Source organism: Rissa tridactyla, chromosome 1 (assembly GCF_028500815.1).
Source record: "Rissa tridactyla isolate bRisTri1 chromosome 1, bRisTri1.patW.cur.20221130, whole genome shotgun sequence".
Taxonomy (NCBI): domain Eukaryota; kingdom Metazoa; phylum Chordata; class Aves; order Charadriiformes; family Laridae; genus Rissa; species Rissa tridactyla.
The window spans coordinates 204,112,950-204,138,383 of record NC_071466.1 but is presented as its reverse complement, the minus strand read 5'-3'; the positions used below and the strand labels follow the sequence as shown (position 1 = coordinate 204,138,383).

At 37.8% G+C, this 25,434-nt stretch overlaps 1 protein-coding gene across 3 annotated transcripts in view; it reads right to left on the bottom strand.

Moving 5' to 3' along the window:
- ATXN7L1 (ataxin 7 like 1) overlaps nucleotides 1–25,434 on the bottom strand; it is a 118,527-nt gene that overhangs the window by 75,480 nt on the left and 17,613 nt on the right. For 2 of the 3 annotated variants that reach the window (XM_054216921.1, XM_054217533.1), the window contains exon 3: nucleotides 2,606–2,710. The exons of the other annotated variant lie outside the window; for it this stretch is intronic. In XM_054216921.1, the coding sequence (XP_054072896.1) occupies nucleotides 2,606–2,710 (105 nt within the window). The remainder of the gene's footprint in view (nucleotides 1–2,605; nucleotides 2,711–25,434) is intronic. 3 annotated transcript variants of the gene reach the window in all.

The window sequence follows — 25,434 nt, the reverse complement described above, 5'->3', positions numbered from 1 at the left end:
ATACCGCTGCATGTCCTAACTAATTAAACAAAATCTGATCCACCAAATAGGTTGTGTCCAACGGGTGATAAAACGCTACATAAAACTGAAAATTAAATATTCCTGCTTCACAGAAAAGCCCAATGCAGCCAGAACTAATGTCTCAAATGAAGCCTTCTCCGGACCTTTCTCAGTGGACTATTGATACCATAACATACCCAGTGAGAGGTTATTCAGCCACAAGCAGCTCTCAGTTGATCTGTTTTCTAATGCAAGATTTTTATAATTTTCTCACCAGACAGATCAATTACTAAGATCCATGTGTAGCTCTCCTTTAGGTCTTACTCATTTCTTATCAAAACAACTATATGTTAGTAGATGCGTGTCTCTTATACAACATGTAGTACTTTTAACAGATTAATTTTTTGAAAATAAATTATTAGTTACTTTACAACAATTGACAAGATCTCGAAGAAACCTTCTCTTCTAAAACTTCTTTTGCATGGTTTTAGTACATCACCATTTCTGTTTCTTCTTTAAAACACAATATTTTATCTATACAAAGCTCTTCCACAGGCCTCTCAGCAATATTCCAGTATACCTTTCCTGAAACAAGTCTGACTAGATTAAGGACAATCTTCAAGAGCTAACATCTGTGGTGAATTATTTTCAGTATTCTCCATTTCTTTTAATACAGTCTACTTTTATTTTTAAAGTCTTTATTGACCTTAGGCTCTTAAATCAAGCAATTCAGAATTTAATGCTCACTTGTTCAGTCTAAGAGGACTGCGATAATGAAGATGAAGTAAAAGGAATTGTATAAATAGTGGAATAATGGAGAAAAGAGAAAAAGAAAAAAAGACAAGTGACTCACAGGATCTTTGCAGTTTACAGGTAAAACACTAACACTGATGGTAACTTGTTACTTCCAAAGAGCTCAAAAAGTTCCTTCTAACATGGATTACTTTACTCTTATCTAGAAGAAACATCATTCTATATGCTGCCTACACAAAAACAGGACCAACTTTCATACTGCTCCCCAAACCAGAAGGTCACGCCCAGGAAGCAGTACAACTACAGAAGGCTACAGCAAGGTGTTACATGGGTTCTTCTGTTCTGTAGTGGATCTTTTCTTAATGCACCAATTCAATGTTCATGGTGCCCAATGCACCTATGACCATATGGAGAGTAACTTTTCTGTCTCTGAAAGAACCATAAGACACCTGAAGCTGGGCAGGAAGAAACCACATATGACTAAGGGCAAGGAACAAATTTTTAAAAAAATCACAGACGGCTTGTTAAAACACTGAAATTAACCCCTGCCCCCACCATTAAATTAATAAGTCCGTCTCCCACTACACTAATACTTCAGACCTTTTCTTATTCACTGGATATAAATGCTGTATTCCACTATTACCATTTTTTCATGATTATTTCAATCTAGGCCAAAGGTAGCGGTAACTCGTGCAGCTGCCTTTCAACGTGAATGCAGTTGCTCCTGGTTGATTGTTAGCAGTCCATCCATAGAAACCCAATGTAATATTTTGGTAAGATCTCTTAAAAAGTAAATAAATGTTTATATTTTCTGTTCATCCCACTTATATTTTCTCCTTACTGTGTTGCTTTGCTGCCAAGAAGACAGAAAGGGGCACAGGATTTGTGAAATTTATTTGTTCTATGTAGGCAAGGAAAATCTTGCTGGGTCTTTTTTTTTTTTTTTCTTAATGTTTTTAATTGATTCTATCCTCAGTACTAGCTACCTTTCACTATTACGCAATCACCTTCAAATTAATTTGATTAAACTGAATTTGATTAACCTCATGCAAAGCTAGCCATTCCAGTCACATTTTGCAATCTTTTAAAAAAACAAACAAAAACAAACAAAAAACAAACCCAAGGAACCCACCACATAAACAAACTACTGGACAAATAAAAAATAAAACGCTGGATAAGTAATAAATAAACCAGACCTTGGGATGAAGTTTTTCAGACAATATTTGAAAGTAGTTTGTTAATCAATAGCAAAAATTTCTAACTAAAGTAGTTCTGCTTACAAATAATCAACATAAAAATTGTCACCTTGCCGTTGTCATACTAATTAAGAAATAAGTATCTGCACATTTCTGCAGCTTCTCACATGAACATTTTTCAAGAGAATCTTAACAAATATGACTCAACATGCCAATTATGTAAAAAATTAAACTCTATGATAAATATAAAAATAAAGCCTATATACAGCTATGCATAAATCCCATCAGAAAACAATCCATAACATCCAACTTCTAGTTAATGGAGATCAGTATCACAGCCCTCACTTTGCAGCTTTGATAAAAGACAATCCAATAGCTTTAGTCTAGCTAGTATCTAACGAACAGGATTTCTTTGTTGTAATAGGTTAATACAGTATAGCAAGTTCAACTTGAAAAGCCCAGCTTCTAGAACTAATTAAACTTCCTCTACAAGAAATATGCTTATTTGCAGGCATCCTGGTATTTTCTGTGGAAAGAACACAAGATAACCAGAAAAGTGTATCTGCAATGCCTCTGTCATGATCGTATGCAATGATTCTTAAGAGAACCATACGCCAGTTTGGCACTGTAATTCAGGAAAGAAAACATTCACTTACCGCAGTGTGACTGGAAAACCTGTGGCTTGACTACCTGATTGCAGATATTGCACACTACAAGATAGAAATCATCATGAGCTGGATAATGGCCAAATAAGTGCATATCTGTGGGAAAGTTAAAAATATATACAAGAATTAGAAATTATGCTTTAAATATATATTAAGAAAAAAAAATTGAAAATACTTTAGGGCCACTACTGTTATATTAATTTATACAAAGCAAATTTATACATTGCTCCATAAGAGCTTCTTATCTATGTTAAAGAGATTTTTTTTTTTCCTCTTCTAGGTTTCAAGGTCCTATACTAAAGCTGCAGTCGCATCCCTCAGTCTGAGTCAAAACACAGGCAGCAACACCTTTGTTTTAACACTCACTGCCAAGAAGTGGAATAAACATTTCTGTACTGGTCAACTGTTGAAACAGTAAAAGAATATCTCTTTGAAAATCTCTGCCTAAAGATCCTTTTAGAAAACACAGCGCAAAGGTTATGCTCCATGTTAAAATATTCCAAGCTTGACTGCAGACTGCTAGAGAACGTCTCCTGCTTAAAAGCTAGTTATAGTAGCCAAGGTCAAGGATCCTACAGCTTAAAATACAGTCAGGAACGTCACCCCTGTTTTGAACTAGAAGTCATGACATGAAATTTCTGATTCTGCATGAACATCCCTCCTAGTTCAAATGCCCTGCTGTTTGTTTCCCCAACAAAAACTCTGGGAAGAGACAAAGTTGGTTAATGAGGTATTTCTCAATGACGGCATGAGGAATTTCATGAAATCAAAAGATGTGTACAGTCAGACAATGACAGGCACTTGTCCCTCACATTAATGCAACACATGCATTCTTAAGCCATTACAAACACAGAGTAAAATGGCCTTAAATTACTACAGAAGGTCTCAGAGCTCTAACATTACAAGTGAGGTAACTTGTTTCACTCTGCATTGCTTTAACTTAAGAACAACCACACATACTCATCCACCGCAGCTCAGCTTAGAGGGCAGAAACTCCAGTCACTTTTATGCACTTTGGCGTGATCGTGTCACCACACCCAGTGTTGTTAACAAAGGTGTTGTTGCATTAGTAACCCTGTGCTGAGTATCGGCTGCACAGATCGCGCTACCTCTCAGAACAGAGCAGTGACATCTTTATTTAAAGATGTGGCAAAATGGCATTCCAGTGTTATTCAGCAGCATCCGAAATCTATTACAGAACTTGCAAAAGCGGCTTCTGACTCAGGCTGGAATATCAACCTGGTGCCTTTTAAACTGCAAAGACCCTCAGTGAAGACAAACAGGTACAACAGCAACCGTGACCGATAAACATCAGCAACTAAATGCTACTTCTCCAGTAATTGTAAGTCACATTTTTCTTCAAAAATAGTATTTTCTTTCAAAAAGCGACTCAAGCAGGTACCTTATTTCATGAGTTCTTAACCAATGCAAACATTTTCACCCTAGAACTAGTTTTATAAGTAATTCTGCCCTGGTCTGTGTAAGTAACATCACTGCTTAAGATGGCAGTACGTGGCATGATCAAGTGCAAAGTATCTTCAGACCCCAAAAACCCCACAGATAAAAGGAGCACCCCTCTCACGGTAATTCACGCAATTCACAGGTAGATACAAACAGGGTTGTCCAAGCATCCTTGGGCACAAACCAGTACCACTGACCTGCAGGTATTTCGTAGTCTGATACGATGTCAATGGTTCCTTTACCCCCTGAAAACCAAAAGTCCCTCTCTATGTTACTGCTCATACTAGGCTATGAAATCCAGTTGAAAGGTTAACTAATCATGATCCCTTTGCAGTGCTAGGCATGGACTAACCAAGCCTTTAAATGCATTACAGCCAGATGAATGCAATCAATTTAATGCAATAAATTTAAAAGAACGGCAGTGGTGAGCTATAAACTCCTTTGGCAATTTCTTGTAGGTAGTGTTAGTACTGATGAAGCCAAAATTGCATAGTTAGATTAAAGCAAATCCTCCCTACTAGTAAAACAAACAAACAAAACCCTAAGCAGGCACTATGTCTAGCCTATTTATTTTTGGTTTTAATGTGAAAAGTCAGTGATCTTAAAAAACACTTTATACTGGCAATTCTTACCAAGGATATATTTGATCAGAAGCTACAGATTTCCACTAATAGCATTGTAAACTCCACAAAAGGGAGTATTTCTTCCAGGTATAACCTGACACAATGTCTCAGCTCAAAAACATGCATTTCATTACAGCTACGAAATATTTCAAAAATGGTTAAAACACCTCAACAACTTAAAACCTTTTTTTCTGTTACTTGAAGAGTCGGTGACAATGTTTTTATGAAAACATACAGACTTTGCCCTTTATAAACATAAAAATTGCAACTTCTTTCCATTTTAAATTCCTGAAGTCCATTTAACCTTCACAGCTCTCTATACTAGTCTTTAAAACACGCCCAGCCCTGAGGCATATGAAGTCCAGTTGGGTCTGAGTTTTTATGAAGTCTGTCTGTAACTTATAAAAACACAAAAGGTATTAATACTGAAGAAATCTATCGAAGGACATTGATGGAATAAAAAAATCAGATTAGTTCATAGGATCACAAAATTATCTATTTTTTTTTTCAACGGACACTGTCAAGGAGACAGAACAGTGAAGGAAAAGTTCTGGTACCTGTGAGCTTGCTGCACAACCCTGGCAAACAGCACTGCATCTAACGGGTAAAAGCACCATTTGAGTTTTTATGGTACAGAAGAGGTGGCAGAAGTCGAAATGCAAAGAAACTGCAGAGACGTGTACGAGAACACACCAAAACGCTGCTACGTGAAACACAGCATGAAAAACAATACACAGATGCAGAGTAAGTGACATCCTGAAGTAGCACTTTGGAAGTTTTTTTATTTTTTTTATTTTGCAGATGCCTAGAAATAGCCCAATGGAGGTGCAAGCATCTGTTGTAAATGTGTCTCCTGATATGAAGCTGAAGTTATTAGCTACCTTGCAAAAGTCCACTTAAATTAATCCAAGAGTCTCAAGGACACAAGACCACAGGTTGGAAATCAGACATAGGAATCACTCTACACAAATAAATTGTTCTTATAGAATCAGAATAGCTAAAAAACTTAAATTAAACACTATCTTTCAGACTGGATTCCTTAAAAACTTCACTATGCAGGAGTTTTTAAGAGAGGAAAATTCATCAAGTCCAAACAGGTTCAACTAACTAGTAGTTCATCGATGTTAACAAGATTGGCACGAATCAGTTTTCATGATTAAACTCAGGATTTATAAGCACACACACAGTATATATAAATTACTTTTTAATTAAAACTATACAAAGCATTAATATTGTCTCACCAGAAATTCCAACTGGGGACTCACTTTACTAGGTGTGATATTACAAATGCAATCCAGATCAGAGAATTTATAATGAAGAAAGTAAAGAAAGTTTGAAAAAGAAAAAAGAGAAAATATAAACAACTGTCTATCTTTTAATACAGGTTTTCTCATTTTTAATAAGAATAGTTCAATACTACCATTTCCTACTTAAAGTGACCAGGACTGAAGTGTTATTCTGAACACAGTGATTGTTCTTGGATCAGATCACAGACATTTGACAATCTAGACCTTGTACATGCAGCAAAAAAGATGGAGCCTCTCCAAATAAAAAATTATCTTCTAAATGCAACAATCACACCTCCCTGCCCGCTTAGTCAGAAGCAATGGTGATAAGCTTTTCAGGAAAGGTTAATTTTGGAGAAGAAAACAGCTATCTCCAAAGTTAGCTCAGGAAAGACTTCTTCATGGAAAAAGGTAAGACCACTGAAGAAGACAGCAGATAATCTGTGAATAAGGTGACTGACTATCAAACAATACCGAAATAATTATCAACATACAAAAAGAACAGGGAGGGACAGAAGAGCAACTGCAAAGAGTATTTATTTTCTACCAAAACTTGGGTTCCCCTAAGAAGGGAAACAAAGTGACCAAGGTCTGCATGACTCATCCCAGACTGGCATGGTGATCCCTACCAGAGCCTGTGATCTGCTTGTTCCCTACATGCAAATAACAGATAACTACAAGTCTGAGACAGAAAGAGCTCCCCAGCCCCTCTGCTAAGTAAAATCAGCCCACGGCCCCATCACAGTTACCTCATTCTACTGGAAGATGCTTTCAGTAGATTCGAAGCAGACTCTTGATGACAAGAAAGAGCAGGTAACTTATTTTCAGTACCTACACGCTTTACAGAAGTGCTATCTATACATACCCCATTCCTTGCAGTAACTGAATCGTCGTCCCCTCAAAATGAAATCTTTCGGCCAGCCACGTCTGTTGATACTGCACTGTACACTGACAAAAGCTTTGCTTGAAAATGAGCTGTTCGACTAACAGGATGCAAGAGTGTCCCATATCATGTGAAAAATATGCAAGATAGGTGGAAATCAGAGACAGTGAATGCTGACTGTAGGAAATACGACTTTTCTAGATTAAAATCTTACACCAAATATTACTTTGTGTATACTTTGCTATGGTGCTTGGAAAATAAACACAACTTCTACTTATAGTTTTTATATTACTAACATTTGCAAGTAAGGAGACAAATGTAGCCATAGGACACAGTTTTGTAAGATGTCAGCTTGGTAAAATGTGCATTAAAAACACAAACACCATAGAAACAAAAGAAAATGTTGCTTCTGCAAAGTGTGGTACAAACACAAAAATGCAGGTGTCAGATACGACTTTTTATCGTCTCCAATAATAGACACAAAGGAATTATTTTTAGTAACAATCAAAGCCAGATGACTTATATGAAGTTCCTTCTCTATTATTATATAATTCATAATCATTTACATCCAACTGTATAATAAAACACAAGCTAGAAATAATCTAAACCATTCTTCCACTGCAGAATTAAGGCTGTTGAACAGCAAGACCTCATAATATTGCGTGGGAAATTAAACTTTTAATGATGATCCTTTGCTATAAATTATACACACTTTAAACATTCTCTTATGTATCAGTTGCTCCACTAAATATACACACAAAGTCTGCTTTGAAAAATATTAGTGACATTTATGTGTAAAGAGAGAGAAGGGGAGGAGGAGAGGAGAGGGAAAGACTATTCAAGATACACTGGTTTAAAATTAACAAAAAAAAGCTAAAAAAAAAAAAACCCCGCAAAGGCAAAAATGGCAATGGACAAACCAAAATCCATGTGGTTTCTCCAGCTCCTGGAGATACAGATATTTAAACTCTGTGTCTAGAAATGTGCTGAATATTTCCCTCTTGTTCTGCAGAAGTGACAAATCTGTCCATCATTCAAAAATGCACAAAATCTTTCAGTGCATTAGATTACTTTTACATTTGAGGTTACTTAAAAAACTAAGTAATTTGAATGGTGAATTGAAACTTGAAACTGAAACAATACAAAGACATCTTCCAGGTATTACTCAGACAGCAGTTAAACACACTTGCATAGACAGGATAGTCTTATCTTAGAAATAAATGTCACACTCTTTCCATTTAACATCAGCTTTCTTCTCCCCCAAGTATGGTTTGCCTTTAGTTTTCCTTTTTTACACAAAAGCCAGTAAGTTGCTTCAGTAATTACTGAGCCAGTATAAATTGCATTTTACCCCTGAAAATGCCAGAGTCACAGTTGCCATTAATCACAGAATAATTTAAGCTCAAAGAGATCGCTGGATGTCATTTACTCCAAGCCCCTGCTCAAATTGTGGCTAACTTCAGAGTCAGAACGACAAAGCAATGCTCAAGCCCATTTCTTTTCTGATGGAAAAATGCAGGTCATGGCTGAAGTAACCATGAAATTGAGGAAAAAGTAAAATTAAAATATTCAGGACAGAACTAACATAGGGCAAAACACAATTCTAAGTCCTGACTGATGTCCTTTGGGTGTTAATACGAGGAACTGAAGATTCTGCATGCTAAAAGCATCAAGTGATTAATGAAAAGAAAACAGAAATACTGGACTTTTCAACAACAGCAATAATGAATGAGACAAATAAAAAAAAAATTTTTTTTTTTGCAAAGGAAAAAGCAACAAGTAGACTTAACAAGAATCAGTGTGGTAAAGAGTCAAGGTGATGACATCTTTAAACCAGACCAGTAACTTCGAATGGTATGCTGCTTCCCGGGTTGGAGCAATCATGAGGATGCTGGCAATCCTAAAGAATGCTGGGAATTTTTCATTAATTACAGTTTATACAGGAAATACTACCCCGAATGACTTGGAAAGATTGTGTGCTACAGTGCCTTATCTAGGCATTCTGAAACTGTATTGAAAATAGAAGCGGTGCCTTCCATTCCCAAAGACCCGTAGCAATAGAAAAAAAAAATTTGTAATTGGAAATCAGCGATCTAAACAAATACCTTTTGTAACAACAATCTGGTTGGAAGGGATTATAAAGTAAGCCACATATCACTAATGTTACTATTTTGCAAAAGACACCATATATTAAAGAAAAAAAAAAAGAAGAAAAAAGAAACAAACACGGGAAAATGTGACAAAGCTTTTCTTCCACACTTCCAAATTTCTGTAGGCTATTTGCCATCCCAGTCTAAAATAATTTGGCAACAAATGACTAGAATTGCTACCGAATTAATGCATCACATGAATACTGGAAGAGAAAAGCCCCAGACTCACGGGACTAGAGAGTATGCTGCACACCTACGACACCAAGAAATCTCAGCTTTCCACATCTTAAGATATCTAGAGGGTAGGACAGTAGCTAATGTTATGTTTTTCCTCCTTGAAAAACCTTCTTCCTAAAACTTGCTTACATGGAGGCACACGGCCTCTTACCTCCTGGAGTAGGCAGAAGACATCTCATCTGCTTACGGAGTCTTTATTTCACTATTCGTATACAACTCTGATAAAGTAGAGCCATCAACACCAAATAACTAGTAAGGTGCTCAGCTACTCTTTTGTGTTTGCAAAGGCATTTAATTTCTTCTCTAAGAATCTTCTTTCTGTAACACTATAGGACACTCAAAACAAGCCCTGTTTTGCAATTTTCTGTTTCAATAGTAAGCCAGGCTGCCGTTCCACAAGAATTTAAAGTGATCAAAGTTAGGCACTGGTATGGTCCTTTTTGCCTCCAAGCTTCATATTCCTGCCCCTCCCCTGTGCTGGTACCATCAATTAACTGACTATACAAGGAGTTAAATTTAGGACAGCTCTGAACCAGGAGCAAAGTAATAAGATGAAGGACAAAACAAAACAGGAAAAGGTTTTCTGACAGTTTAATTCCACAAGCTGTTCCACTGCAGAGCCTGATGAACGCTACCGCTAGCATAAGGGAGGGGAAGGAAACGCAGAGCCCACAAGTGGAGAGCAGGAGGACCAAGACCAGTTAAAACCGCTGTGGAGCAGCAATGCCTCTCTACCTCGCACTGAAATCTGTCACACAGGTATCTGTGCAATATTAAAGGAAGACATTTGGCTCCAAAAGCAGCTTTGTAAAAATAAAGTTACTTGTCCCTCAATTAAAGATAGCAGTAAACAAATTTATTAATTTGTACTGTATAAAAATATTCAGAAGCATATCATCTGCTTTTATGTAATTCTTTATGTTTCTAACGCTTTAGATTACTGAACTAATCTTTAAAACGGGGTTCCCACTTCACCGTTTAACTTTTCAATTATTTTGTACAATATAACCAGACAGGCTGACTTTTACCTTTTCAGTTCCTGAACACACTGGCTCTCCTGCCTGTCCTTCAGTTAAAGAGCCTCCTCATTTCTGACGTGAAGGGTGTAGGTAATACTACTAAGAAAACAGCACATAGTAAGAGAGGGTCACATACCACTGAGGTCCATTTGGATGGTTATGAGAATTGTTGTTAATGCTTTATTTTTAATTTTTTATCATCGTAATTTAAACTATAGGGCAAATACAAACATTAAAGCTGCTAAAATATATTAAAATTTAGTGAACATTGCATTTGGCCACTGCAGCCCAGGGCTGGAGTGACAGGGCATGGTCCTGGAAAGGACCAGCTAGAGCAAAGACAGACCGTTCACAGCCTTGGCCATGCTCTGCACTGGCCCTTCTCTTCCAAGTCTGCATGGAAGAATTTGGAGAGTGGAACAAGACTGAAAGGCAAGGGCAAAAGACAGTTTAGCAGGGTGACAGGCAAGAAAACCCATGCTTGTAATTGAAATGGACATCATTCAATTACACAATATTTAGTTTTAACTAGGTAAGTGTAATCATAACATATGAATGTCAGGGAGTTGTAACAATTCTGGTAACATCAAACCATCATCTACAAAGTTATAACTGTTCTTACTTTTCTCTTTAATGATTAGATTGCTTCAGAGAAATTATTTCAAGGAGCATCCTCCTCATGAACCTGGATTTTGAGCTGCCTCCCATTTTACATATAAGAACATATTCCAGGAACTAGAGCAACTGCTTACAAAGTCTACTATTATAAAACTGCACAATGTCCATACCCAGAAGAAAATCCTGTTATGTGGTAAAATATGTATCAGTTAAGCATATTAAGGTTTAAAGACAGAAACAAAAGAAAAAAATTCCAAACCTTCCACACATCAGTTAAATAACTTGCCTCAAAAATCAAGGTGAGCAAAATACAAGGAAGAAATAGGCTTTCATGTGTTTAAAAGCAAGCCAGAAGAGTCATGTAAATGTAGACAGTATCTTCAATTAGACCAACAGCTAAACAGTTAGATCTGCCTTTTGGGCTTTAAGGAGATGTGTGCCCCAAAATGTCTCTATTTTCCCTACCAGCTACAGTTAGTCTAATTAAAGATATCACCTCCAGCTCCAAATTTCATCTTGCTTGTGTCTGGAAATCTTCAGGACAGCAACAGTATTATTAAATGACAGCAAAAATTAAATTACTGAAGGCAAGAAAACATTAAAAGGAAAATTATTTATAAGGATCCAGACTATGCACTCCGTATCCAGAAGCTGAGGTGACATCCCATTTGTAGAACATACAGCATAACTGTCTCCAGACTCCCGAGTATGGAGAGCATGGCAAAGAAGTCCTGATCAGGAGACTTTCTTACCCTGCAGAAACAGTGGATTTTTCTTAGATGCTCACATATACCACTATCAAAAACCTTGGAGAGCGAGTGTGGCTGCATGTAGGTGCACATACAAAGGATAGAGAATGTGCAGGAGGTTTATCAGTCTCTGCATTATACCTCTGATTTCTCAACTTCCCACAGGGCAGGCATAAGGGGAGGTATAGAGGGAAATTATCTTCATTTCCCTCATAATTCAAAGTGAACGTCATGCACCTTGACCAGAGAGTCTCCATGAACCACTATATAGCAACAGAACCATTCTTTCTTCCTTGAACATATATCAAGAGAAGTCTCGCTGCAAATGAGACTTGTCAGCACGAGTAGTATCCTTCATGGATGACGGTACTGAATTTCAGCTCACATTGATGTATGCCTCTCCTGAACGAGATGCTTGACCTTTAGCAACAGTTAGAGGGTTGCACCACACACATACTTTCTCAGAGACTTCTACAGCAGGTGAAGTCTGCCAGCTTCTCCACTGGGAGAGCACACCTTGACACAAGAAGACATATCGTGTTTGTGAGTTAACTACAATAATCACAGAAACACACAGCGTTTCAGATCTTGATTTTCTGCCATAAGATGGTTAAGCTTTCTGATGCCTAGCCAAATACACTAAAAAGGCAAGGAAACAACATTAGCATACTGGTCCTACAAAAGCAGTAAGTGAAAATCTGGAGATATCAAATGCTGGATGAAAGATGTGGGATCTTTTAAATTTTTTCCTCAGTATTTCTTGTATTTCTAAGCTACAGAAGTACTCAGGCTATACAGAGGGTACCTGGGACCCCTTCTCAGCTTTCACCTTTGGCATTACAACAGCTTATGACTGCTGCAGGGCAATAGCTTGGTATTGCCGTCCTTCATTAGTGGAGTGAGCAACCTTTGTTGGAGCCCGAGACATTAATGGGTTTCAGAAAAGCATATTGGACTTCTGCAAGTCATTAGAGTCCTGAAAATCCAATTATGTTAGTCTGTTTAGCACCAAAGGTGAAGCCACAGTATCGGTGACAATTAGGGAATCTTTTGCTGGAAAGCTGGGCCATTCAAATACTCCTATCATAGGCCTAAACTTTTGTTAGTCTGGCGTCAAGAGTTTGGCTAAGAATGCTAATGGGGAAGGAGACTTCTTCCCTTTTTTCTGTGATGAAGACTGTCTTCTTTACACCTCTACAGCTGTACTGGCATCCATCCAAACATAGGTGATTTCCAAGACTGGAACCAATCCAGCCAACAAGGCAAATGGTGTTTGAGGGAGTGGGAAAAATGCTTTTCAGGTCCGTCAAAGAAAACCTGCAGAATTTGAAAGAGACAGCTCTGCTTGACAGATGGGAAAACATACCTACTTTATGGTAATAGAGAAAAATTATTCTTTCAGGAAGTTGTCCATATACAAGGTATTGTGACTTATCACAGAACCTATGTCAATGCAGGTTATAGCCTGGTACCAGCAGACCTGGATCTGCCTAAATCTTGCTCTCTGAAGGCAGATTTAGTTGAAAGAACACTGCTAACACTTGCACCCTGCATAGCAGTCTGATACTTCTGTACACATCTGGGTTGTTACAAAGCTTCCCTGTCCCTTTTGATATGAGACTGATCTCTTCTTTCTTTCTGAGCTTCTTGGCCAGCACTTGGTTTGATGCAATTTGGTGCTGGACTTACATGAGCAGCAAAGCTTAGTCCAAGGGATGACGATCAGATCATAGCAGTTGAAACAAACAATAAAGAACAAAGTTTGAGAACGGGCATGTAGTAGTAATGTAAGATATTCACCAAATACAATCTTGCTGTCATGACATGAAACTGGGGGAGAGATGCAACTACTGTCACCACCTCCTGACTTTGTATATGGAAGACTTTAGCTTCACAAACCTGCTGCAAGAACCTGACACAGTTAAAAATACTTGTTCTCACATATGAGAATGGCATGCACTACTGCAGTGGGACCAGCAGCAACATCTACTCCAAGAACCTCTTCCATGTACGAAATACATTTCCTCCTTACAGGACACCAATTAAGACTTCTTAAAAGAAATCAAAATACAAGAGTTTTCATTCTGGAGAAAACACAGGTCTTTCTCTACTCCAGTGAAAATCTTGTAAATATTTTTTTAATGTTCAAATTCAGTCGACAATTGCTAGCTGACTACCTCAGAGAATAAAATGAGCTCTTGTGAGGTTATTAGAACAGCTGAGGAACAGCCAGAGTGATCAGAAAAATTTATTTTAATTCACCATACATGTTGCTTCTGATTGTGGCTGGCTGAAGAGGTGAGAAGATAGCATAGGCTACTGTCAGTCTGTCTTCTGTATCACCGCACAATAATCCTAAGGGTTCACTATCAATAAGTATTTACTAATGATGTAGGTATGCTATACTTGATTTCAAACCAGCAGGGTTTCTACATGGACTTAGTGCAAAGACCTGAAGTTTTCCACTGTGCACGTAAAAATAAATACTTGAAAACAAAATAAATTGATAATCCATCTGCAAACTACACAACAGTACATCTGTACTGCAGATCATCTTCACAGTGGGTCAGGGTAAGTACTAAAGTGGTTTTTTCCTTATTTTTCTCTTATTTGTTAAAACCATAGCTTCAATGATCTTATATTATTAGGTGATCAGATATTAAGTAATCTGAAAAATAAAGTTTGAACAGAACATAACTTCTCTGATCTTTATTGACATTTTCTGTTTTTTTGGGGTTTTTTGTTTGTTTGTTTTTTTTTTTAATACAGCCATACTGTATGTGCACTACTGAATGTGGAGCAAAAAATCAGAAGTCTTTTAAACACAATTAATTTGTAATACTTTGGTTTAGTTAGTCCATCATTTGGGGTGCTAGTAATGAAACACTACAAGGACTGCAAGTTTTCTTCTTTCATTTTCTTGTCAATGCACACTAAAAAAAAAAATGTTATCTATGCAGTCAAACAGTCCTCAGGAGTAAAATCCCAAGACTGAAAAAAAACCTTTGCTCCTGTATCTTCTGTGCAGACTGCCATGAAACAGACTTCAAGGCTCCAACTGGTGTTTTCTTCATAAACACTCAGCAAGACACACTGGCACTCACACGCTAGCCTGCGAAGCTGTATTATCTTCTGCAGAAGAGTGACTCTGGTTTAAGGCAGTACAACTGCACTGAAGGAGAGCTGGCTTAATTCCTGGCTCCCAAACAACATTCTTGCATGACCCTGATTAGATTTTTTCTGTGCCTCAGTATCCCATCTCTAAAATCAGGATAATATGCTCTTTGTCTGCCCTGCCTGTTTAGATTGCAGCCTTTCAGTGTTCTCTTACTATTTGTCCATACAGTGCGGCCACAATGGGGCCCTTCATTTTGGCTGGGACCTCAGTATGACTATAGAACATGCAATGAATAAGATAACTTTCAGTATGTTTTAGAAGCAGTGTGTGACAAATGGAATGCTATCGCAAAGACTTATTAAAGAAGTCTTAATAATGTTTAAAGGAGCATTTTCGTATCCAAGAGGCATATATAATTGCAACAAATATTCCTCTTTGTTGACATTTTCAGATAAAACTTTTATTTTGCATTCTTTACAGAAATCCCACTTTTTTGAGTAAGAACATTAAGCTATTAAGGGTTAAAAGATATCCCATAAAAATGAAAATTTCACAAATTTCTAGCCCAGCTCTTTAACAACAAGATTATTATTGTTACTATATTAAAAGTTTAATAATAAAGATAGAATCATCAGGAAAAATATTTCTCAGACAATGACTAATGACTATACTCTTCTAATTTTTCTAGCAGGGAAAACGATGAGTATGAGCAAACATCATTGAGAAAAATAAAATCCATAGTCTCACCTATGTCATTTCACAAAATGCTAAGTATCTCATTGCTTGTCCAGGTACAGGAAGAGTGGACCCATATGCTGTTCCCATTTCATCAAGTGTTGTTGTGGGTGCCTTTACTGCTGTTGGAGTATTCATTACTGCTGAGGAAAGCCAGGATTTTTTTATACTCCACAACTCAGCCATCATAAAACTCACAGAAAACTTAAATCTAGTTCCTCCTCTCTCCAAGTGTTCTGTATAGTTTTTACAATCAAGTTACTATTTCTTTATGACAAATAAGAAAACCCCCTGTTGTTTCAGCAGACCTAAGAAAAAGATGCTATGTGCAGTAAAAGTGTAAGGTTGGCGTGTATCATCTTTCACTACTAGGTTCCTACTTTAAAGCAAGTCGCTGGTGATTAGTACTGTCCATTAAATATTTGGTGATCACCCTGTACCTAATTTTGTTAAGAATAAGTTTGACAACAGATATAATCACAGCTAGATCCAGGACATCACTGGTACACTATAACAGAAATGGAGCTAATCTTTTGCAAATGACGTCATAAGATACTATGAGGCAGTTTGCTGTTTATCTGCTCTATGGCCAATTTCAGTTCCTGGGTCTGTCAGCTTTTCAAAAGCATAGCTAAAAAAAAGTCAAACATAACTAAATATCTAAATACTTTGCATCTCAAAGCAATCAGAAACACCCCGTGAAACTAATTAGTCATGACATTTACAACACACATGCACTTTAAAAGCGAAACAATCCGTAGCGTTCAAAAGCTGACTGACCAAATTAAAGGGGGCACTTTCTACGCAGCCACGTATATCAATTTCTATTTTTTTTTCCCCCCAATAATTGTCTGTTCTTTTCCAATCCCCAAGTCCATCGCCAAAGGTACTTCTGTTTTGTTACTTCACTTTTCCCTTCAACAGAAGTCAAGGGCAAGAACATCTTTTAATTTAAGAACTCTCTTCTCACCCAAGATGGAAGGTATCTGCTTATTCTTAATCAACAGCTGGATATTAAATGAAAACATATTGTCTAAATGTGCTGTCTAAAAGGACAGAAATAATTCTTATGCCAATTCTCTGTGCTTTTTCTGTATTGCCTCTTACACCTATAACAGCACCTCTCTTCAGGAACATTGCCTCTCACGTAACTTGTCTCTCCTAGAAGTTACTTTCAGCTAGACTTTCAATAAGATCATCTTTTTCCTTCACGCAATTCTAAATTAATTGGATTTCATTCTCTTTCTCATTGGCGTGCAGATTGAGGTACCATTAAAGTGCTCAGTTGTGCTTTTTTTTTTAGTTAGAGGCCTTTACAACAAAGAAAAATATATGAGAAAAAGTTTATTAATGGATAACAGGATATGGAAATATGAAAGAGAAATTTTTAACCAAAGTCCAAACATACAAAAAACTCTACCGCAAGGCCAATGTCAGGGTGGCGACACCCTGGAACAGGTTGTCCAGGGAAGTTGTGGATGCCCCATCCCTGGAAACGTTCAAGGCCAGGCTGGATGGGGCTTTGAGCAACCACGTCTAGCGGGAGGTGTCCCTGCCCATGGCAGGGGGCTTGGAACAAGATGATCTTTAAGGTGCCTTCCAACCCAAACCATTCTGTGATTCAATGATCCTATGACACTTTAAAAAATTTACAGAGGTAATCTAAAGAAGCCCACCCATGTAGTAGTACTGAAAGTGCAAAAGAAAGAAATGAAAAAGCAACGGAAGACACATGTGTTACTTGCATCTGCCAAAAAAGATCTTCTGCACTTGTTATGCCGCACAGTACCTACTCATAATACAAATCATCCGTTTAATATTGTCACTCAAAGGTATACACACTAATATAATAAAAGCTATTAATGGGGCTCTTTTCTTTTAATGAAAGAATGAAGCAGTTTATTAGTTCAATCACATTATTGTTCTATTTCAATTTCTGCCACACCGAATACTGCTCAAGTCATATTCTGACCCGCTACTATGTAATTCTCACTATATAACAAACAAAAAATGATGCAACAATTTCATTTCCACATTCTCAAACAGAGACTTGGAAAACCTTCTTTGTCTTGTCTTGTTTATTTGTTTCCTGGACAGAAGAAAAAGGTGGCTTTTGGGGGATGAACTACACAAAATACAGGACGGTAACTGCTTTTCCTAATTTTAGTCTTAAGTATATGACTACTACAAGGATCTTTCCAGTTCACTCTTTCTCACAATGTTACCTCACTTTCCACTACTTGACAGCAGCAACGAATTACTAGCACTTGGTTAGTACTTCAGAGGGCAACCCAAATACCACAAGGTAGCATTTCTGAGGCTTGAGAAGTCTTTTGTTTTAAAGGAAGATGACTGCGTGTAATCAAGAATCAGCAGGCTGATTCAGATCTTGAGACGTGCTACACTGACCGAAAAAAACTAAGAATGTTTCAGAGACACTTGACCACGGAGGTAGTGAGCCTGCTTCTCAATGCAGCCCCTTGAGCTCGTTTTCCTTGCAGTGGGTACGCTGCAGCTTCACTGCTGTTGACACCTGGCTGAGGTTAGGATACGAAGGAATCAGCCATTTTTACTGGGGAGCTAAGAACACCCTAAGAACAGGCACAAAGAAAACTGCACCGAGATTAAAGCAAGCTGCTAAAATGGGTCTGCTCAGTGACTGTCTCAGGTTCTCAGCATGAACGTGTGAAAGGTCAGCAACAACATTTCCTGACACGACCTGGTCCTAGAAGTGATGCTTTCACCAGCACCCAGCTTCCCAGTTTAATCTCATCCACCTAACAGCTCACTGACATGAGCGGACCACTTAACACTTCTTATGCTGCAGCCTGATGCCTGTCAACTTTGCTTAGAAGGAATGTCCCTTCCAGCATTACACTGTTCCGAGGATTTGGGTGTAGCAAAGCAATTGTTCATTTATTTCTGAGGATCTGGGTGAAGCGAAGCAGTTATTAATTTATTTCATCCAGTATTACACTGTTGTGCTAGCTCTGCAACAGCTAAAAAAAAAAATAAAATAAAAAAGCAACAAAGTAGTTCTGTTTAAAGACTGATCTTCACGTATTTGTAATTCATTTTTTTCAGCTTTTCTTTAGGTCTGCTGTGCTTTCTGGTACTCCATGATTTATCTAATTGTAGGGTCATTGGAACAAGAGGTTTCCTAGATAGGCTCCAAGACACAGATTTTCAGAGACACCCTCATTCTCTGGCACATACCTGGCTTCAGCAGTGATAGTGCCTTGAACAGACAGAAGAAAAAGGAGATAGAGAAGCAAAAACACACTGCCTTATCTTATGCATTTAAGGTACACTGCAGCACCATAAAGCAATATAAAGTCATCAAGATTCATGGACAGAGACCACTTAAGAGACCTTTTCACCAACCCCATTAAACAGAAATATCCCCCGCACTATTACAAGGAACAAACCTTACCCCCATTTACTGTAACAGTATGGGTCCTTGGAGGGCTCTGACTAATTACCACGCAATCCAACAGACAGGAAGGACAATGGACAAAGGAGGAGTCAGTCCCTGCACTCCTTTATCACCTACTGGGAAAACCTTTGGCCAAAATTCTTGAATTTCCTCCTGTACATCAGGAGGAATTATGTACATTGTAACTCCTAATTAAACACTTTCAAATTTATTGATGAAAAGCATCACACAAGAAAATAAGTATATCCATTATTACATATATCTTAATATATTTTAACACCTCATCTGCAAGTTTATGTGATATTTACAATGGCATAAGTGACAGCTAGTTCCCATCACAACATTTCATCTGGAAAAAAAACACTGGTATCATTACTTTTCCAAAAGACTGGGTTCAACAAAATTCAGCTTCAGAAAAATGCCCCAGAAAATAGCCTAAATATGGTACAGCAGCCACGCGAGTGAACATCTGTCTACTGAGAATTGTTTGCATGTTCTACAAGTGGAACTACATCAAGGATCAGAAGCAAACTCTGGAGCCGCTTGTGTGAGCTGAAGCTGCTTCAGTGTGAAAGAGGTACCTATGTATCTTGAGGGACGCAAAGTATCTCAACACAGGACCGCACTGCGTACGCTGTTATAGCACCACACCTGTGGAAGGTACCTGCCTGCCTGGCAGCAGTTGGGTGACAGATTAATGTGGTACACGGATTTAGTGAAGGGTAAACGAACATAACAGTCAGAATCACTATTGTAACCAAAACAGCCTATGAAATTCTTTGTTAAGGAGGCTAAATACCTGAGTATAGAAAAAAAGGCAGTACGCACTAACATTCCGCTCAGTGCAGTACAAGGAATGACCACATACATCTGTAAAGTGCATACTTGGAGTGTGACTCATTAAACCTCCAAGTTAGTGATGTGCACCTTCCTCCTAAATCTCCTATTTGATAGACACGTGAGTATTTTTTTTTCAAGTATTCATGACAGAAAGCCTCTGCCTAAGCAAAATTCTTAAACCCAGAATACATTTTCTTCCACCATGTTAAAATATAAAGCATCTTCAAAGTCTCTGGTTTAGGTAGAGGATTCCTAAACCAGTTTCATACCTCTAAGTGCATTTGCTCTTTTAAATCTCCAAGTTCAAGTGCAGTGCATCATTTGATACTTAAACACAGTCAAACGGCCACACTTTAAAACTACTGAGCATTAAAGAGTCAAGAATTCTTACAGTTTAGAAAAACTGAACTCTTTCAGTTTTGACTAGAACAACATGTTCCTGCAATGTAAAAAGCCACCAATAGCTGTAAAAAAAAAAAAAAAAAAAGCACTATGTGGAGGCACATACTCTAAGTTACTAGAATGCATAGTTACTGCATGACTATACAGTAAAGTTAAGGCAGTCTGGATACCTTACCTATAAGTTTCTTTGCTGATTTAATGAGTTTCTTTAACGTCCGAGTTATTACTTTATAACTTTATCTCCTTATAACTCGTTACCTATATTTGCAATACTTGAAAGATACTTACAACATCACTTTAACTATTAAAAATCTTGTAATACCACCACATTTTCTCAACATACTTTTACTTTCTATGATTAGTGAATAATAAAAGAGATTTTTTTCTTCCTGACTGTATCATCCTAAACTCTTCACAAACACAAATCAGAACTTGCTAATAACAATTCTATTTCTTTATCACTTAAGTGGAAGCAGTTACCATTTCACGTACCAGCTGAATTTTACAGCTAACACTACCAAAGTCATCAGCTATTAAATTCAACAACAATACACCAACAATTTCAGTGGAAACATAGGCATAACTAAGATCCATCCCTGGATTCAAAATCTTAGTCTAACTGCATGTATATAAAGTGGGAAGATTTAGTTTCATCTAAGAGTTATACTTTACAGCAAGTAGAATGTTGCAACTATCTACCACATACAGTTCAGAAGCTGGTCATTTGTCCACTCACAATTAATTTTGGTTCAGTATCAACAGGGCAGCTACCAAAAACTAAGAGATGACAACTCCCCTTGACAAAGAAGTGGGGGGGGGGGGGGGAAGGGGAAAAAAAAAAAAAAAAAAAGGGAGCAATAATGGCAAAGAAATTATAATACAATAAAAATCACTAGTAACCATTCATGCCCAGTTAATTACCAAAACATGCCCCAGTACTTATTTTAATAACATACTCATAGCTAGCTCACAATCACTGTTTACATTCCAAGATAATTTACAAGTCCTTTACAACTGCATGTTTCAATAACCTTACAAGGACTTTTATTCCTCTGTGAAAACAGAGCGTTACAAAACGTCAAACTTGTTGCAAAACGGCTGATGAAATTGTGAATAAAATAACCTCTGATAAAATTCCACCAAAAAGATATGCTATGCTATACAATAAAGAATTAAAGCGTTCCTCCCATGTGAATATTTCCTCCTTGCAAAAAAATATTTAAGAATTTATGTAAATAATACAGTACTATTTTTTGCAGTTCTATTGTCAACTGTTGTTTCACACACTGGAATCATATTTCACTTTACTAAAGTTACAGAATAAACGTACCAAGGCCTAAACTTATAGTTTAATGGCTGGATTACTATATTATCCTTATGACATCTGCATACAAGGATATAAGGACCTCCTTAAGAGACATACTCTGGTTTGACTGCATGGCTTTCAATTACGTTCAGAAGACCTCTAGATTTTACAAAGTCCATAAATAAACGAAGAATAAATGTTCTCATTTTCAAAATATTCAATGTGCTGAACTTTTAAGAAAGGTTTTTAGACACATAAGGTGAGCAAGATCATTCATAATGGGAGCTATCCCAATGAAAACTTTGCCCTCTATTTTGCCATGCAGAGTGTTGAACACACATACTAAAGAAACTGTAAGCCATCAGTAGCCCAGACATAATCAAAACTCGGGACACTCTCAGCAAACAAAAACTTAATCATTTACCACACTTCTTGATTCCTTCAAACAGATTCTGGCAATTTGCAAGCTCCCATAGTATTCCCATTAGGCCTATCTGAAGCACTTACACATAAAGCAAATTAGGCAAGAGGGCACGCTACTAGCCAGGACACATTCCCCAAAACTTCAGAAGATACACTCCCAGAACTCTACCATGGTGTGAAATCCCCCCTGCTCCTCTTCCCTATCCTTCTTCTCCAGGGTAATTTCCTCTCACCTCTAGTCCTCTTTGCCCTTTCACCTGCCCAAATCCCTCTAATTAAAAGCAAATTTATTGCAGAAAACACCAGTAGCAACTCAAGAACCAAATAAAAAATGATATCCCATACAACAGCAAGCCCCTTGCTGCAAAATGTCTCTCTGAATGAATCAACTCCATAGGAGCACTCTGACTTTGCTCTCATAAAAAGAAAATAATGAACTGACACACGCTAAAGTGAAGGGAAGCCTCCTTCAAGCTATGAAACATATACAGTAGCATCAAATTGCTACTCTGTCAGCAGGTTGGATCTAAGAGGAAAACAACCCCACAGTTCAAAGCTATCTGAAGCTTCAATACACAGGTTAGTACAACGCAGTCCACAAATATTTCTGTATAAATAATACACTCCAAGGTAAGTTTTGCCAGTGCTGTCTGGACAGACACCTGGATTTTGCTAAGTACCTAACTTTGTTTGACTGAAAGTACAGCAAAGTTTTAAACGCAACAGAGGAGAAATACAACAACAAAAAAAAGCACAACTATTCTGATGACAAAATCTCTTCCATAAGATAGTCCAATAAGATTGGCACACTCGGGAGAGATATGGAAAAGCAGGTTTTCTCTCCTCAAAGGAAGAATTAAAACTTGCCAACAGCGGCGTAAAAGCTGTGGCTGGTATCAGTCTCCAAGTTCCCACATATGTACCTGGTCCTTCATTACCCTGCTCTTCATAAAAATATCAATGGTTACTCAAGGTGAGGCAAAGGGGATGTAGCCTCTGTACAGATGCAACTAGCTACAACGTGTAAATAACAAGATATAAATCTTTGGGGAACGTTGTTGAAGATGTGCCATGTGATGCAATTACATGCAGAATTTTGGGGTTGGTTTTTTTTTTGTTTTTTTTTTTTTTTTTTTTTTTTTTTTTACTCACCTCACCCTCATACAATCTCCAAATGAGGGTGCATCTAACCAAAGCACTCCAGCAACACAACTGGAGATTTATCTTATATGTTTGGAGCAATTCACTTGGCCTCTCCATGTTTCTGTTCCTCCACCTGTGACACTTCACAGAAAGCTTGAGACGCTTTATTTATTAGCAGCCTGCCAAGTGCTTTAGACAAGTGTATTACTAAAGCATTAAAACTGTGTTCATTGGTTCTGAAAGGGTAAACCCTTAGTCAAACCAAAATAAAACCTACAATAACCTGAAAAGAAGTCTACACTTTTCAAATGCATAGGTATCATGTTTACCTTATTTGCCTTTATAGAAAAAAAAAATTCTCCAGACTTTAGGTATTTTATTATAGTAGGACATCAGAGATTTGACTTTCTTCTGAACCCCCTTTCCCTCCATACACTGTTACACTCCTGGAGGAGGTGATAAGCAGAGAGAAACAACGTCAAATGAAAGTGACACGTGCCCAGCCAGACTCACTGTCCCCAGGCCACAGGGGAAGACCTCTACACACCAAGACCCGTCAGCAGTCTTTAACTGACAGCAGATGTCAACTACAGGTCACCTGATCAGGGTAGAATACAAACTGGATGCTAATACGGACAAGGGCAAACTGGTCTCCACACCCGCAGAAGACAATATATTAGATACTGGCAGTGAACACTATTTAAGCACTAGACTTCTTTCAAAGCAGTATCCACATGGAAGTTTTGTATCTATACAAGCCCAAGGTTCAGGCTTTCGTTCTTTTGTAAATGTTGCTTTTGCTGCAATATCACTGAGAGAATTCTCACAAAGCCATTCCTGGCAAGAGAAAAAGGCCACCTCAAATACTGACAATGGACAAGGATCATCTAAAAATACCAGCTATATAATACCGACATATACCGACCAACTCCTGATTGCTAGTTCCACTTAATATATATAAACCCAGTTGCCATAAAAGAGACAGCTGAAACAAAATAAGAAACACGAGAGACTAATAAATAACGGTACAGTAATTTCTCGTAATTTTTCAAATTATTAAAGCATGAATAGCTAAATAAGATAAATATTCTCCAATGCATCACAAATTAAAAGCAGCTTTCATTTAGGCAAAAGACCCCCAAGCACACCATATAAAAGTTGTAACACCAGATGAGGGACCATAACTGATGCCTTGAATGAGGGTCATTTTGAATCACCAGATACTTAAGAAAAATCTCAAAACCCCAAAGCAAACATGACTACAGAGAATTTTATAAACAGATGAATATATGTATATACATATACATATATTTTTAGGATCTCTGATGTAATCTGCCAGTAGATTTTCAGTATAGAAATCTGGCAAATCTGCAGTGCCATCCTTCATCTTGTTCCTGCTAACCTTTTTGTGTGCTTTAGATCTTTTTCAGACTGCAAATGTGTATTTGTACTACACTTTGGTGGTAGTTTATCCAGCACACAATTTAAAAGATGGCCTGATGCAACTGTCAGGATTGTGCACTAGGTCTCTGCATCCTTTATCTCCCACATCAGTATGAAGTATTTCAGTCCCACACTTCCAAGTCCACACTGCAGAACCTACCCTGCCTACAGCATCCTGAAGAGTCACTATAGTAAAAGCAACATTTTTTTCCTCCTGACAGGTCAGTGTGGCTCACTCTCAGCAGGTGATTGGCAGTAAGAAAATAGAGTTTCACAGTTCAATCAGATGCACAGAGATGGAAGTACTCCTCTCCTGGAGCTGGCATCTGACTTATGTGCCATATTAAGTACATATTATTTAGCAAGAGCTAATGGGCTTCTTCACATCACTGCCATTCAGGACAGGAACTCTTCTGGTGTGAATCACTGCTGTCATTTGTCTCCCACAGAAGCACACCTTGACATTTTGGTAAGGGGAGTGGGGAAGAGAGGAAGGGCTTCTTCATGATCAATAGACATCAGATTGAAACACATGGTTCAAGATGCCTTTTGATAGGGAGGACACGGATACAAAAAGCCAAGGAAATATCCAGAATGGTTTGGTGCCATCATATGCTATATGAGGCTCTGAAGTTTGTTTCTCCTGAAGCAAGCACAACTTCTGGAAGATGACGGTCCCGATCCATTTAGACTTTGAGACTGTGGCATGACAATCTATAGCATGATTTTTTTCAACACGTACCTTGTTCCTGTAGAAGGCAAATAAGAAATAAGAACCTTGGTGCTCTTAACTTCCAGCTTGAATAATAGCTATGAGGAATATTACCTCACAGGAAGGTGAGGCTTTGAGCTTTCTACAGTACAATGGAGTTTCCATACATTTTATAGATCTTTATCTGACAGCAATAGTGAGATACACCTGCCTAATACAGCCCATCAAACCACTAC